This window comes from Salmo trutta, chromosome 19 (assembly GCF_901001165.1).
Source record: "Salmo trutta chromosome 19, fSalTru1.1, whole genome shotgun sequence".
Lineage (NCBI taxonomy): Eukaryota > Metazoa > Chordata > Actinopteri > Salmoniformes > Salmonidae > Salmo > Salmo trutta.
The window spans coordinates 26,530,384-26,545,219 of record NC_042975.1 but is presented as its reverse complement, the minus strand read 5'-3'; the positions used below and the strand labels follow the sequence as shown (position 1 = coordinate 26,545,219).

General features: G+C 44.1%; 1 protein-coding gene across 4 annotated transcripts in view; it reads right to left on the bottom strand.

Moving 5' to 3' along the window:
* The window catches only part of LOC115154244 (cell surface glycoprotein MUC18-like), a 93,784-nt gene that overhangs the window by 6,796 nt on the left and 72,152 nt on the right, over positions 1-14,836 (bottom strand). For 2 of the 4 annotated variants that reach the window (XM_029700268.1, XM_029700267.1), the window contains exons 1-11: positions 14,214-14,345; positions 7,526-7,650; positions 7,039-7,273; positions 6,576-6,646; positions 6,391-6,478; positions 5,961-6,140; positions 5,111-5,238; positions 4,513-4,657; positions 2,114-2,229; positions 1,824-1,965; positions 1,397-1,527 (exon numbers count right to left, since the gene is read on the bottom strand). In XM_029700268.1, the coding sequence (XP_029556128.1) occupies positions 1,397-1,527; positions 1,824-1,965; positions 2,114-2,229; positions 4,513-4,657; positions 5,111-5,238; positions 5,961-6,140; positions 6,391-6,478; positions 6,576-6,646; positions 7,039-7,273; positions 7,526-7,650; positions 14,214-14,319 (1,467 nt within the window). In that variant the 5' untranslated portion in view covers positions 14,320-14,345. Of the gene's footprint in view, positions 1-1,396; positions 1,528-1,823; positions 1,966-2,113; positions 2,230-4,512; positions 4,658-5,110; positions 5,239-5,960; positions 6,141-6,390; positions 6,479-6,575; positions 6,647-7,038; positions 7,274-7,525; positions 7,651-14,213; positions 14,346-14,836 lie in introns of those variants that run through there. The other 2 variants (XM_029700269.1, XM_029700270.1) reach the window with 1 other exon arrangement.

Sequence of the window (14,836 nt, the reverse complement as noted above, 5' to 3'; positions counted from 1 at the left end):
TAATTAGACTTTTAATGTGAACACTTATAAACAACAAAACGAAGAAAAACAGTGCAGCAAAACAAGACAACAGTGCAGCAAAACAAGACAACAGTGCAGCAAAACAAGACAACAGTGCAGCAAAACAAGAACAACCTCCCACAAAACCCCATGAAAACAAACACCTAATTATAGGACCTTCAATCAGAAGCAACGATAACCAGCTGCTTCCAATTAAAGGTCCAACCCCAAGAAACTAAACATAGAACTACAATAGACTAGACAGAACATAGAAATATACTAACATTGAACAATACAAAAAAAAACGGAATACATAAACCAAACACCCCTCTACATACACATACAACCTAAACCATATAAAACAAATACCCCCTGCCACGTCCTGACCAAACTACAATAACAAATAACCCCTATACTGGTCAGGACGTGACAGACACCCCTTCAAATTACTGGATTTAACTATTTCAGCCCTACCTGTTGCTGACAGGGGTATAAAATCAATGCACACAGCCATGCAATTTCCATAGACAAACATTGGCAGTAGAATGGCCTTAATGAACAGCTCAGTGACTTTCAACGTGGCACCGTCATAGGATGCCACCTTTCCAACAAGTAAAATTGTCAAATGTCTGTCCTGCTAGAGCTGCCCGGTCAACTATAAGTGCCGTTATTGTGAAGTGGAAACGTCTAGGAGCAAGAACACCTCAGCCCCGAAGTAGTCAGCCACACAAGCTCACAGAACTGGACCGCTGAAGTGCATACACATCATCTGTCCTCGATTGCAACACTCACTACCGAGTTCCAAACTTCCTCTGGAAACAACGTCAGCATAAGAACTGCTCGTCGGGAGCTTCATGAAATATGTTTCCATGGCCGAGCAGCGGCACACAAGTCTAAGGTCACCATGCTCAATTCCAAGCTTTGTCTGGCAAGCTTATTGTTATTTTATTGTGTTACTATTTACTTTTTATTTGGTAAATATTTTCTTAACTCTTTCTTGAACTGCACTGTTGGTTAAGGGCTTTTAAGTAAGCATTTCACGGTAACCTGTTGTATTCGGCGCATGTGACAAATAAAGTTTGATTTGATTTGAACACCATCAAACTCCTTTGGGATGAATTGGAACGCAGACTGCGAGCCAGGCCTAATAACCCAACATCAGTGCCTGACCTCACTAATGCTCTTGTGGCTGAATGGAAGCAAGTCCCCGCAGCAATGATCCAACATCTAGTGGAAAGCCTTCCCAGAAGAGTGGCTGTTATAGCAGCAATGGGGGAACCAGCTCCATATTAATGCCCATGATTTTGGAATGAGATGTTCGATGAGCAGGTGTCCACATACTTTTGGTAATGTAGTGTACGTTAACTGCCCAGTGCGCTGCCAAGCCCTGTTTTACCTGGCTGCCAGTGACAGTCCAAGAGATGGTGGGCAGGGGGTGTGCATGTGCCTCACAGCTCAGGTTCACCCACTTCCCAGCTCCCTCCTCCATCTCCACCTCCCTGTCAGCATCCTTCATCTGGGGAGCACCTGGGGGACACATTATAGACATTTACATTTACATTTACGTCATTTAGCAGACGCTCTTATCCAGAGCGACTCTGCTAAAGACCGCTTGTTAGGTATGAAAACATCTGATCTGACAAACTCAGTGTTTCTCAATCTATTCCTGGTGAGAACCCCAGGGTGGAAGCACATTTTTGTTGTATGCCTTTACTATAACACCTGATCCAACTAATCACCAAGGAGTGATAGTGTTGGGCTAAAGCAAAGATGTGTACCCTCTGATGGGGGAATTCCTCAGAAATGATGGTTTGGTGACTCACCCTGGACAATGATGTGGACAGAACCAGAGGTGTGCAGTCCAGGCAGAGAAGGAACAGTCACCTCACACACGTACTCTCCTGCCGTGTCATACGTGGCATCCTGCAGAAACAGCATGTGGCCTGTGCCAACCTGCTGCCCATTCTTCACACAGGAAAAAAACTAGACTAAGTCCACAACTGAATAACAACACATGATTAGCTACATTTGGCAAGCGACATGGTTATGTCAGTCTTATAACTGTGTTGCATTTAATGCACTAAGTTGGTGCTTATTACAGGGTGTATTGTACCTTGAACCAGACAGTGAAGGTTTCCAGAGAAGACAGAGCGTTGCAGGTAGCAGTCAGACTCTCTCCTTTGAACATGATCTCTGAGTCTTTGGGCACCACCAGGGCTGGGTCCAGATCTGGAGAGAGAAACATGATGTGAAGAAAAAACATGGCTAAGTGACATGCTGGTGTGTGGTCCATGCAACCTTATTCCAATCAAATGTTTTCTTGATTTGAGTTACACCACTGCAAATCATAATATTTATCGACTGTGAAAATGTTGACATCAATTAAATGATCATAGCCCTTTCCTGCAATCAAATTACCTAGTGGACTCATGGGTGGAATGTTATTCATATTTTTCAGAATTAATAAACATTCTTTTTTTTTACACTGAAAATCCGGTGTTTCTATGTCCAACAGTTTTGTTATATTTCAGTGTTCAGTGATGGACAGTGCCAGTCAAAAGTTTGGACACGCACTCATTCAAGGGTTTTTCTTTTTTTAAACTATTTTCTACATTGTAGAATAATAGTGAAGACATCAAAACTATGGAATGACACATATGGAATCGTGTAGTAATAAAGAAAAGTGTTAAACAAATCAAAATATATTTTAGATTCTTTAAAGTAGCCACCCTTTGACTTGATGACAGCTTTGAACACTCTTGGCATTCTCTCAACCAGCTTCACCTGGAATGCTTTTCCAACAGTCTTGAAGGAGTTCCCAAATATGCTGAGCACTTGTTGGCTGCTTTTCCTTCACTTTGCGGTACAACTCATCCCAAACCATCTCAACTGGGTTGAGGTCGGGTGATTGTGGAGGCCAGGTCAACTGATGCAGCACTCCATCACTCTCCTTCTTGGTAAAATACCCCTTACACAGGCTGGAGGTGTGTTGGGTCATTGTCCTGTTGAAAAACAAATTATAGTCCCACTAAGCCCAAACCAGATGGGATGGTGTATCGCTGAAGAATTCTGTGGTAGCCATGCTGGTTAAGTGTGCCTTGAATTATATATAAATCATAGACAGTGTCACCAGCAAAGCACCCCCACACCATCACACCTCCTCCTCCATGCTTCACGGTGGAAACCACACATGCGGAGATCATCCGCTCACTTAGACACCGCGGTTAGAACCAAAACTCTATAATTTGGACTCATCAGACCAAAGGACAGATTTCCACCAGTCTAATCTTTCTTGGCCCAAGCAAGTCTCTTCTTCTTATTGGTGTCCTTTAGTAGTGGTTTCTTTGCAGCAATTGGACCATGAAGGCCTGATTCACAGTCTCCTCTGAACAGTTTATGTTGAGATGTGTCTGTTACTTGAACTCTGTGAAGCATTTATTTGGGCTGCAATTTCTGAGGCTGGTAACTGTAATTAACTATTCCTCTGCAGCAGAGGTAACTCTGGGTCTTCCTTTCCTGTGGCGGTCCTCATGAGAGCCAGTTTCATCAAAGCGCTTGATGAATTTTTACTTCTGCACTTAAACAAACTTTCAAAGTTCTTGAAATTTTCCGTATTGACTGACCTTCATGTCTTAAAGTAATGATGGACTGTTGTTTCTCTTTGCTCTGTTCTTGCCATAATATGGACTTGATCTTTTACCAAATAGGGCTATCTTCTGTATACCACCCCTACCTTGTAACAACACAACTGATTGGCTCAAATGCATTAAGGAGGAAAGAAATTCCACAAATGAACTTTTAACAAGGCACACCTGTTAATTGAAATGCATTCCAGGTGACTACCTCATGAAGCTGGTTGAGAGAATGCCAAGAGTGTGCAAAGCTGTCATCAAGGCAAAGGGTGGCTACTTTGAAGAATATCAAATGTATAATATATTTTGATTTGTTTAACACTTTTTTGGTTACTACATGATTCCATATGTGTTATTTCATAGTTTTGATGTCTTCACTATTATTCTACAATGAAGAAAATAGTAAAAAGAAAGAAAAACGTTTGAAAGAGTAGGTGTGTCCAAACTTTTGACTGGTACTGTATATAAAGTGTAATATTGGGATGCACACTCTAAATTCAATACATTTCAGCTCTATATCTGACATGGTACAGTTGTCTTTTTTGTAAGCCCATAAGGTGTATACTTTTGTTTCAAAGTAGATTTGTTTAAGACTACCAAGAAACACTCTGTGTCACCCTGATTTAACCCACTGCAATACAAGGTTAATGAGTAGTTAAGTGATGCAGTGACAGTGAGTGAGTGGAAGACAACAGCAGAGCTGTCTATCTTGGTAATCAAATTATCGATGGTGTGAAACTCAGTCAAGCAGCTGACGGACATTAATACTCTTAGTATCAATCTCAGAGCAATTCAACCACTTCCAGTCCAAACCAAAAGAGCATAAATACATGTGTGTGCATGCACATGTTTCAGTGTGTGCGTGTGTTAGCTAACTCACAGTGGACAATGAGCTGCACGTCTCCCATGACCTCCTCGTAAGTGTCCAGATCCAGAGAGCGGCACTGGTAGACCCCGCTGTCCCCACGCGTCACCTCCCTCAGCACCAATGTGTCATCGCTGGCCTCCAAGGCTGTCTCCTGCTCCTGAGAGGGGACAACATCAGGTTTACACTGTCATATTACAGGATCTACATTTAGGCTAATAAATCTTTGATTTTGGGATGAACTATCCCTTTAAGTCACACCCAAACAACAGCTGAATTAGTCTGGTTACTGTGAGCTACATAAACCCTTTAACATGTTCCTGTGACCCTCTAAATGACCAAACCATGCCTCTATCCACATCTCAGTCTTGAGACCCAACAGGGGAACCCCCCAAATGTGTTGTTGTGGTCAAATGAACACACGGGACTGAGAACTATTCCATCCTGAGAATATTGATCTCCAGTCAGTCACAGACCTTGAAAGGGTCCAAAGATTTATCCCAGAGCCACAGGGTCAGACATGATGCGATCCTGTTCACAAGGCCTACACTTCTACTCCAAGGCCTGAGTCTGCATATAAAAAAACATTCACAGAAAAGAGGGCCATTCTTACTTGTTCTCGGTTGAAAGTGAAGGGCGGTGGGGGGTTGCCATCGCCTTGGCAACGGATCTCCACAGTGTCCCCCTCTTTGACTAGGCCCTGGGGGGATTCCTTCCACAGTTCGACAACGGTTGTGGGGTCTGCGGGACAAAACCCATAAATCAACGTGGCTATGCAATGCCTGGTAAAGTCACTAGGCTAATCCGCTTTACAAGCCAGTCATTTACTCAGCATTGACAACAGCAGAGTTTGTGTTTTGTCATTGCTGTCATGGTGTGCAAAATTGGTTCAAACAACACTAGATACATTGAGAAAATATTGTGGGCTAAAATTGAAGAGCGCCAAAGATGGGTGGGTTTGGGATACATTAGTTGGCCTACTACTTTGACAGCCCAGAAGCTGTTGACTTGTTTGAGGTAGGCTGATATCATTTCATAGGCTTTAACTTGGGTGTTGTAGAGAGAAACATCAGTGACCACCCTACTAGTTTCATGGTAGGGACAGTCATAAAAACAATTGGAGAGCACCATAAACACACTGAAGTAGCATTAGCTCTAGTTAGCATTACATTCAATTGATTATTTTTTATTTAACCTTTATTTAACTAGGCAAGTCAGTTAAGAACAAATTCTTATTTACAATGATGGCCTAGGAACAGTGGGTTAACTGCCTTGTTCAGGGGCAGAACGACAGGTTTTTAGCTTGTCAGCTCGGGGATTTAATCGAGCAAACTTTCGGTTACTGGCCCAACGCTCTAACCACTAGGTTACCTGCTGCCCGAAAGCATGCTGAGTCAGCATAAGTTGTGTGGTTAGAAATAGCATGTCTGGGGTATAAGATATGGAGTTAGTTGGGTCCTTACAGTGCACAGTGATGTTGATGCCCTTGGACTCAGCCGTTCTCACAGCTCCTGGGACGTAGTAGCTGACCTCACAGGAGAACAGGACATCCTTGTCCTCTTTGGCAACTTTATATTGCAGCTCACTCTGGACTGTGTAGAAGCCACTGGACTCACGGGTCACCAGAATTACCACGTTGATCTCTGGGAGGGGTGAGAAAACACTGATTTAGCTACCATCACAGGCTGGTAGATAGATGATATCCGGAAACAATTCTTCATGTAACGACAACATGTAGTATTTCAGTGACAGTTGTGAGTATCACCACATGGAGTCAAAACAAGATAATTGCTTGACTAGTTTTTCTCCAATAGTCCATTAGTGAGAGCGGCAGTGAAGATGTTAAAACTGCTCTAAGATGTGTTCTTTTGTATTGGTATTCCTGCTACTCACGGCCATGTGTGGGGGTCAGTGGGCTGATGCCACGGTACCAGGTGATGTTGGGTCTGGGGAAGCCATTCCTTGCCTCACACGATGCAATCTGTACACACACAGAGAAAAATATTGCTTGTTCAATGGTGCTTTCATGGACTGAGAGCTAAAGTGAGATGTACTCAAGTGGACTGCCTAATGCCTACCTTTGATGGCAGCTCGTTGGTCACAGAGATTCCAGCATGGACACCTTCAATTACTGGGGCCATTGGAGGATCTGGATTAAAATATAAAATGGCATTATCAATGCAAACAAGCATTCTATCAATAACCACTGAAACACATGGTAATGGGCAGAGCATGTACTCATACTGTATGTGCTGTAACCAAATCCTCTATCATTGGGATAACAAAAAATTAACAAAGAGAGATGAGTTGGGGCTCCTGTGTGGCTTTCAACGCCAGGGTTGAGGGTTAAATTCCCAAAGGGGACAAGTAGGAGAAAGAAGTATGAAAATGTATGCACTCACTACTGTAAGTCTCTCTGGATAAGAGCTTCTGCTAAATGACTCAAATGTCAAATGGTCAGTAGAGAGAGGAATTGGATCAAGCACAAACAGATCTGGACCCCCCCCAGGCTAGGAAGAGATTGATGCTCCAATGTCTTACCGAACACCCTGAGGTGGGTCTTGCCTTCTCCGTTGCCTGCAGCCATGCCGTTGACCTGGCAGAAGAACTCCCTCTCGTCAGTCAGCTGGACATCCTGGATGGTCAGCAGCACACCCTCCTTGTCCCCGACGTTGGACACCGTGATGCGGCCAGTGAAATCTGTACCATCGTCCACTATCTGCTGTGCATTGTCACCATAGTAGATCCGCTCCCGGCTACTGCTACTGGGATTCCTCTGTAGGGAAGAAGATACAAATAATAATAATAATAATTTGGGCGGTGCTGATATTTGTCCTGTTAAACACTTGTACAAGCGAAAGGGTTCAATTTAGAAGATGAACTAGGTTGAATGTCAAAAACACCTTGCACCGTACATTGAAACAAATTGGTGTGTGTGTGTGTGAGATACATAGAAAGAGAGAGATAGACTGAGTGGGTGGATGGGTGAGTCAGGAGGGGGTGCAGATAATGGTCCAGAAGTACTCACCACAAACCACTGGATCATGAACGCTCTGGGCTGCTCACTGAAGACGTACTGGCAGGGGATGCCTGCTGAGTCGCCCAGGTACACCTCCACACTCTCCTCCATGGTCATGTCCACCTTGGCCCAGGCTGCAAAGAGCAAACACAACACCCCAGTCAGTATCTTGTCTCATCAAGGACAACAACAACATGTCTGGCAGGCAAAAAGCAGGCTTTGAATATTCATGTTTTAGCATTCAGTATAATGTTTTATCTCCAAAAAACTGATTTCAAAATACTATTATTTATTGCCACTATTGTGCCATACTATAATGACACAGGCACAGTGTGGGAGCCAGAATGTTTACTCTATTGCAAACTGATGGATCATGTCACGGCTGTCTGAAGAATTAGACCAAAGCGCAGCATGTAGAGTGCTCATCTTCTTTCATTAGAGTAACGTGAACACTTAAACAAAGAATAGCAAAACGACACACAACAGTTCCGTAAGGTAACATAGACTATACGAAAAACAACCACCCACAACCCACAGGAAAAAACAGGCTGCCTAAGTATGGCTTCCAATCAGAGACAACGAAAGACACCTGCCTCTGATTGGAAACCATACTCGGCCACACATAGAAAATGAACATAGAAAATGAAAACTAGAACAAATCCCCATGAAACAAACCAACCCCAAAGCACACAAAAACAACACCCCCTGCCACGCCCTGACCATACTACAATGACAAATGACCCCTTTACTGGTCAGGACGTGACAGATCATCTATGGATCAGTGGGACCAGTGTTTTAACCGCTCTAACGGTGTGAGAACTAGACTATGTGGCTGGCTAGCAGAGGGCAGAGATGTTACAATGTGTGGAATGTGTGAAGCATGGCCCACCCTGGTCCCTCCAGCAGCACTGGGCAGTGTCCAGCACTTAAGCGAGTCAGCCGCCAGCACAGAGAAAAGGCTTGTTTTACAAACAGATTGAAGAATTACTGCAATGTTCCCTGTTAACCTGCAACAAAGCCAACAAACTAGCCTAAAACTGTCCCATCAGAATCATCATGGGAACCACCAGACACAAGACAGAGCCTGTTTGACCAATAACAGTGTTATAAAGACAACTGTTTTTATAGGATGTGGAATATAGCGCTATTCTTGCCAGATCTGGGAAGTTCTGTCTAGGGTCACACAGCTACCCAAAGAAAAGTTCTATAGGTTGCTATTGCAGGGTTTTGTAATTGTAAGTAACAATGAAATACGCAATAGTAATTGAATTGTGTTATAATCATGTTTCACACTCAGGTCTGGTTTGAAGGTCCCTTCAAAAATTCGCTGGTAATGTTGCTCTCAAGCTTCTTCCCACTACATTGGAGCTGAGCCACACAAACACTCTCTGAGACAGGCTTAAAATACGTGTTGTTTTTGTTAACCACATTGTTATTGGGTTCTCCAGTAGGTAGCCTCCACCCAGATCTCTATCTACAGTAATACCCTGTCTGAGCCAGACAGACGGAGACATGCCCCAAATGAAGCCTCCTATTCATGGTGGAGATATCCTTGGTGCAACAGCAATCCAACAGACTGACTTGTCAGATATGAGCCCTACTCTGTCCTCTCCCTCTCTATCCCTTACATCCCCCTCTTTCTGGCTCAAAGACATATATCTAGCCTGATCCTAGTCCACTGGGGCCCCATGCCCCCTCTACACCCCCTCTTCTTCTAATTCTTCTCTCTCTCCATCTCAACCCCCCTCGCTCTTTCTCCCTCTCTCCATCTCAACCCTACCTCCCCCTCCCCACAACCCTTTCTTGCCTTCATCTTCACTTCAGCATGGAGAAAGGTGTAGAGACTTGAGAGAGGCTTCCTGTTAATTGGTAACGTGGGAGATGGGGGCTGGTGCTGGTGGGGTGCCGTGAAGAGCAGACATTGGCAGGGGTTAGGGGGTGAAGTTGGTACAGAGAGTAGTCTGCTTCACACCACATAAGAGTAGGAATGCCAATGTCAAAGACTAGGGGGGCTAGGGGGGTCCTGGGTGAGCAAGAGGGAATGGAATTGGAATCGGCCTCATTCATTGTTTGTATGGTGTGTGGGCAGGGGTTGTGTTGCGGGGGCGTATGTGTCTGAGTATGTCTGTCTGTGTCCAGGCCCATAAGCCACAGAATTCTGAAGATCTGCACTTTCTGGAAGTATTTTCAAACTTGTTTTGTATATTCAGATCTGTCCTTATAGATCACGCACACACACACGCGCACACACCCCTTATTAAACTCATAGTCACATCCCGGTGATCCTATTGAGCTCTCCCACCAGCATTGTCAGCCTGCTTTTCCCTGACTACCCCTTCTTTATCCCATCCACAGCGCAATGCAACCAGTCTGCTCTTTGTGGCCCTGCTTGGTGGGGCTTTGCACTGTGTCCATTCTCTGGCTCTCCTCTGGTCTCTCTCTCTCTGTCCTTTGCTATGAGCTGTGAGGCTCAATGCTGTGTTCAGCCAGCCGTGGCCCTAAGACGCACATGCCATTGTCCTCTTCAGAATGTATTTTTCCATCTCAGAGGTTAGAGGGAGTTTGTCATGTACCACCAAGGTTGTTTGCTGTTTATCTCCTGAACGGTGGTGGTTTAGCTCATGATGGAACAGGAGCGGAGAGGAGGGGGCGAAGTTGACATAAAAGATTGTGTCTCTTGGGACTAATCCAGTTAACATGGGGACAGAATATGTACTCATCTGGAGATTTGACTCCAAAGCCAACACGGGCTGCCTTATCTACAGACACACCAGCAGAATACCTGACCTATAGACATGGGGCATCACAGCTCCCCAGCCAGAGTGTTGTCCCTGTTAACACAGAGTCTGCTGGCTGACGAACACTCCACCAGTCTGGAAACCGGCACTGGATATTCGGACGTGTTGACAGGGCCCATAATGAGGCAATGAGGCCCAAAACTGCTAGACTGTCACAGAGGCGGAGGGGGGGTGTTTATGTGTGTGTGTGTTTGTGTGCATGTGTGTGTATCGAGGAGAATTACAGTTTGTCCCGTTCTTAGAGAATGTTGCCCATTGAGTCCAACCTGCATTGTTAACGGCCGGGGCCTCACAGACTATAGCACTGAGACAATGGGAAGTGCTGCCTGGATTGTTTGAGGGGGGTCTTGCATACAGTCGGTCATTATGCACCTAATACGCAGACAATAGCATCAGACGCTAATCACAGTAGTCACAACATTAGCTTATGTGCACCGCCCCTCTCTCGCTGACAAAGCAGATCAGCTTGGGTTGCAGGCCCAGCTGAGCTCCACTAAAGCTTCAGCTGTTCCTTGTCATCCTCTTTATCCACGGCAACAGACCCACCCTGTCTCTGCCAACCACTGACAACATCACACACAATCATCTGTAACAAGAGAAATGAAAGTTATTTAAATGGGAGATATAGCATAATCCCTCCATGTCTAGGCAGGCATGAAATAGTGCCATATGTATGTGGTGGCTGATAAACAGTGCCATATGTATGTGGTGGCTGATAAACAGTGCCATATGTATGTGGTGGCTGATAAACAGTGCCATATGTATGTGGTGGCTGATAAACAGTGCCATATTATGTGGAATCTTGCTAACATGGGGAAAGGAATGTTAGCAATGTAGGCCTATAACGTTTATGTGCCTGGGGTCTCATGTTGGTTTTCCTTGGCCCAGACTCTGAGCCTGTTTCTGCTTAGAGGCCTTGTCTGCATCAACTCCCCATATAGATCCTGGACACACTTTCCAAAGAGGAGTTGTTGTACTCAGGCTTTCTGATTCCTAGACCGGTACTTTGATGTCTGTAGTTTTCTATTGATTCCTATTGATGTGTGATCCACTTAATTCCAACACATTGTTCTAACACTCACACCTTTAGAGTCACCAAAGCCTATCCAGGCAATGGTGATTCCTTCTGTCGTTCTTCAAACACCAGGTGTTCTATGTGGTGTGGTTTGAAAATGGCAGCCCTGGTAGTTTCAAACCACCTCAGGGAGTCAAAGGGGTCAGTCGGTGGGGTTGGTATGTAACCCGGGCTGACAGTTAGGCAGTGCTAACCCTCTCAGAACTATGAACAGCACCCCCTGGTTCCTCTGAAACACCTGAGGGAGTCCACATAGTACCCACCTGAGATCAAAGAGAACCTGAGCTCTGCTCTGCAATCTGAGTGCTGTGTGATGCACACACACATACACACTGTGAAAGGACATATCCCTAGATTGGAGTAATAAGACCCCCTTGACCTACTGAGCTCCCTTGGCTTTGTGAACTACACTCTGGCACAAATCTCCCCAGGAGGGGCATTCATTCAGATGGCAGCAAAGAGAGGGTTAACGTCAACTCTTTCCAAGAGAAAATACTGGAAGTGGTGGTCCACATCAAACATGTAAATCCCTCAAAGCGGCCAGGCCGCCGTGTGTGCACATGAACTTGACACACAGGATCCCCTTGCACAGGCAGGCAAGCACATTTGCAACCCCCATGCCAGAGCCAAGCGAGCACACACCCCAACACAGCACAAACATACACTCTCTGTCACACACACCAAACATCCTCCTCAGTCACACCCCTTACAGAAAAGCAACATGATTTTACGTAGAAAATCACATTTTCACGTGTCAGTTTCTGGAACATTTCACGTGTAGTTTCATATTATCACATGTTGCTTTACACATTAACGTCACATAAGATCATTTGATCACATGAAAATGTGTTTTTGGAACACTTCACATGTGTTTATGTAAGGGACACCACAAACATAGACTCCTTTTCACACCTTAAATGTAAACATCGACCTCAACGTGCACATAAGCCCTTGTCACGAACCTGAGTGTCAGTAAAGGGGTTATGCAATGACAGTTGAACAGTGGAATACCATGCAATGACAGTTTAACAGTGGAATACCATGCAATGACAGTTGAACAGTGGAATACCATGCAATGACAGTTGAACAGTGGAATACCATGCAATGACAGTTGAACAGTGGAATACCATGCAATGACAGTTTAACAGTGGAATACCATGCAATGACAGTTGAACAGTGGAATACCATGCAATGACGGTTGAACAGTGGAATACCATGCAATGACAGTTGAACAGTGGAATACCATGCAATGACAGTTGAACAGTGGAATACCATGCAATGACAGTTTAACAGTGGAATACCATGCAATGACAGTTGAACAGTGGAATACCATGCAATGACAGTTGAACAGTGGAATACCATGCAATGACGGTTGAACAGTGGAATACCATGCAATGACAGTTGAACAGTGGAATACCATGCAATGACAGTTGAACAGTGGAATACCATGCAATGACAGTTGAACAGTGGAATACCATGCAATGACGGTTGAACAGTGGAATACCATGCAATGACAGTTGAACAGTGAAATACCATGCAATGACGGTTGAACAGTGGAATACCATGCAATGACAGTTGAACAGTGGAATACCATGCAATGACAGTTTAACAGTGGAATACCATGCAATGACGGTTGAACAGTGGAATACCATGCAATGACAGTTGAACAGTGGAATACCATGCAATGACAGTTTAACAGTGGAATACCATGCAATGACGGTTGAACAGTGGAATACCATGCAATGACAGTTGAACAGTGGAATACCATGCAATGACAGTTGAACAGTGGAATACCATGCAATGACAGTTTAACAGTGGAATACCATGCAATGACGGTTGAACAGTGGAATACCATGCAATGACGGTTGAACAGTGGAATACCATGCAATGACAGTTTAACAGTGGAATACCATGCAATGACAGTTTAACAGTGGAATACCATGCAATGACAGTTGAACAGTGGAATACCATGCAATGACGGTTGAACAGTGGAATACCATGCAATGACGGTTGAACAGTGGAATAACATGCAATGACAGTTTAACAGTGGAATACCATGCAATGACAGTTGAACAGTGGAATACCATGCAATGACAGTTGAACAGTGGAATACCATGCAATGACAGTTGAACAGTGGAATACCATGCAATGACGGTTGAACAGTGGAATACCATGCAATGACGGTTGAACAGTGGAATACCATGCAATGACGGTTGAACAGTGGAATACCATGCAATGACAGTTGAACAGTGGAATACCATGCAATGACAGTTGAACAGTGGAATACCATGCAATGACAGTTTAACAGTGGAATACCATGCAATGACGGTTGAACAGTGGAATACCATGCAATGACAGTTTAACAGTGGAATACCATGCAATGACGGTTGAACAGTGGAATACCAAAACAGAATGCAGTGCCAATGTGTTTTGCTACTTGTTACGCATATTCAAATGTGTTACTGCCTCCAACAAATATTGCAAATCCTAATGTTTTTTAAGCAGCTGTAATTACTCCCGGTGGGTTAGTAACGTTTTAAGCCTCGACATAATTTTTTTTGCTTCTTGCCCGTGGCGAAGCCCTCCTTGAAGGAGTAAAATAATGTTTTATTTACACTTCTAACTAACATGCTCCACTGTGAACGATGGGTTCCAGGCCTCATCAATATCAAACCCCCAGTGTTTCTGAGGTCCGACATGCATGTTGGTTAACTATCAGCGGGTGCTTATAATTAAAGGTCATGGATGTCCATAATATGATGTATGAGTAAAATGTTCTAAGGTTGTTTAAGTGTCAATTGGATGACATCTTTGATAGGCTTACAATATTCATCTTTAAACCTTGACTCTGAATGGACTTTCTTCTCCAGCTTCTTGGTCCTTTTGGCTTTTCTCAACATTTTGCAAAGCATAGTCTCTCCAGAGATCATAAATATAGCCACAGGTCATATGATCCAAAAAGGGGCTGAAAAATGTACGGCAGTCAAGAGTGACATTCACATGCGTTTCCAGGTAGACGACCCAAAGTTGATTAAGGTGATTCTGATTCTATCTTGAATTAAAATCACAAGGAATGACAGACAAGCTTGACTGACATTAAAGCAGAAAGGTCAGGTGTCCCATTGCAAAGATACAACATATCAGACGTTGGCTTGTGATGTTATTACAACCCTATAAATAGAATCCCTGCTTCACGTCAGCTCTCTTGACAGCAGCCTCACAGAAACCTGACAAAAGAGATCCTTGTGTCTGCCCTCAGGCCTGTGGTTACCAACATAATAGCTACTCTCAAAGAGTTCCAGGAGGAGAAAGTAAAGGGTGGTCCAGAAGGAGAAAGCAAAGGGTGGGGAATAAATCCCACTGGCCTTAGGTGGCTTTATCTTTACTTTGGAATAAGTATTCTATGTATTTTAGGCAGGAAATACACTGAAAACCATCAAATGGACC